The sequence below is a fragment of the Sinocyclocheilus grahami genome, unplaced genomic scaffold (genome assembly GCF_001515645.1).
Source record: "Sinocyclocheilus grahami isolate Dianchi unplaced genomic scaffold, SAMN03320097.WGS_v1.1 scaffold2116.1, whole genome shotgun sequence".
In the NCBI taxonomy this organism is placed as follows: domain Eukaryota; kingdom Metazoa; phylum Chordata; class Actinopteri; order Cypriniformes; family Cyprinidae; genus Sinocyclocheilus; species Sinocyclocheilus grahami.
In genome coordinates, this window is record NW_015507295.1 from 88,295 (window position 1) to 89,470 (window position 1,176).

The 1,176-nt window shown below is 41.5% G+C and overlaps 1 protein-coding gene across 1 annotated transcript in view; it reads left to right on the plus strand.

The window, feature by feature from the left end:
• LOC107574099 (homer protein homolog 1-like) overlaps positions 1-595 on the plus strand; it is a gene marked incomplete at its 5' end in the record, with an annotated part of 9,873 nt that extends 9,278 nt beyond the window's left edge. Inside the window, 2 exons of the mRNA XM_016260567.1 lie at positions 296-406; positions 494-595. Coding sequence (XP_016116053.1) covers positions 296-406; positions 494-595 — 213 coding nt within the window. The remainder of the gene's footprint in view (positions 1-295; positions 407-493) is intronic.
• Between the last annotated feature and the right edge of the window lie 581 nt (positions 596-1,176).

Consider the following 1,176-nt stretch of genomic DNA (forward strand, 5'->3'; position numbering starts at 1 on the left):
ATATATATATATATATTTTTTAGTTTGCTATAATAACCCTGGTCCAAACAGCTGATAAAACATCTCAATAATCCACACCACTCCAGTCCAAGTTGTGAAGAGAAAAGCCCATTTTCTTTTTTGGGTGAACTATTATTTTACTTTCCATCAAAGTTTCAGTAGAATGTTTCTCTGTATGATCCTTTCAGATATAATGCTGCTGCATGCTGAGATTATAATGATGAAATATGGAGCGAGTTCAGTGTTTCTGATTCTGAGTGAACAGCGGCTCTTCGTGACTCTGTGTGTGTTTCAGGTCACGGAGCTGGAGTGTGTGAGCGGACAAACCGCCGGCGTCAAAACACAGAAAACAGAGCTGAACCAGACCATAGAAGACCTGGAGGCCGAGCTGAAGGCCAGAGAGGAGGTCTGAGCGCCACACCATCACTGCAAACCACCCATCCACTGCTTCACACTCAAAACATGCAGTGCTCAGTCTGTCTGTTCCCCACAGGAACTGGAGAATCTGAAACAGGAAGTGGAGGAAGCCAGCCAGCTGCAAACACAGAACGATTCGCTCACTCAGAAACTACAGGTGAATATGCACTCACTCTGATGCAGCGTCTGATGATCGTGATGCAGGACGACTGACTGCGTGATGAATGCACTGATATCAGCCTAAAATTATATTTACAGCGTATGATATAGTATAGCAGGATCACTCCAGCAAGAGTGCTGTTTCTCCCCAATATCTGCACAAATGCAAACGTGATATTGATTTTATACGACAGGAACATAAACAAGAAGTTAATATAGTGATTTAGACACAATATCGTCTGTTTTGCTCAATTTCACTAATGGAAATAGTTCCAATCAGAGCCACAGCAGATCTGTTGAGCATGAGCACATAGCAGTGATTCGTTACTGAATGAATCCATGGTTTTAAACAAATCGAGTGAGTCAGTGACTCGTTCATAAAGACCGTCATGTGCTTCGTTTCTGAATGAATCAGTCGTTTGGATGAATCGAGCGAGCCAGTGATTCACTGACTCGTTCATAAGGACCTTATGATGTGCTTCGTTTCTGAATGAATCAGCTGTTTGAACGAATCAGTTGAATGAACGACTCACTCATTAACTCCTACTGGGGATTTTAGAGTATCATTTCATTTTTCAAATTTTAGATTTTAATATTTGT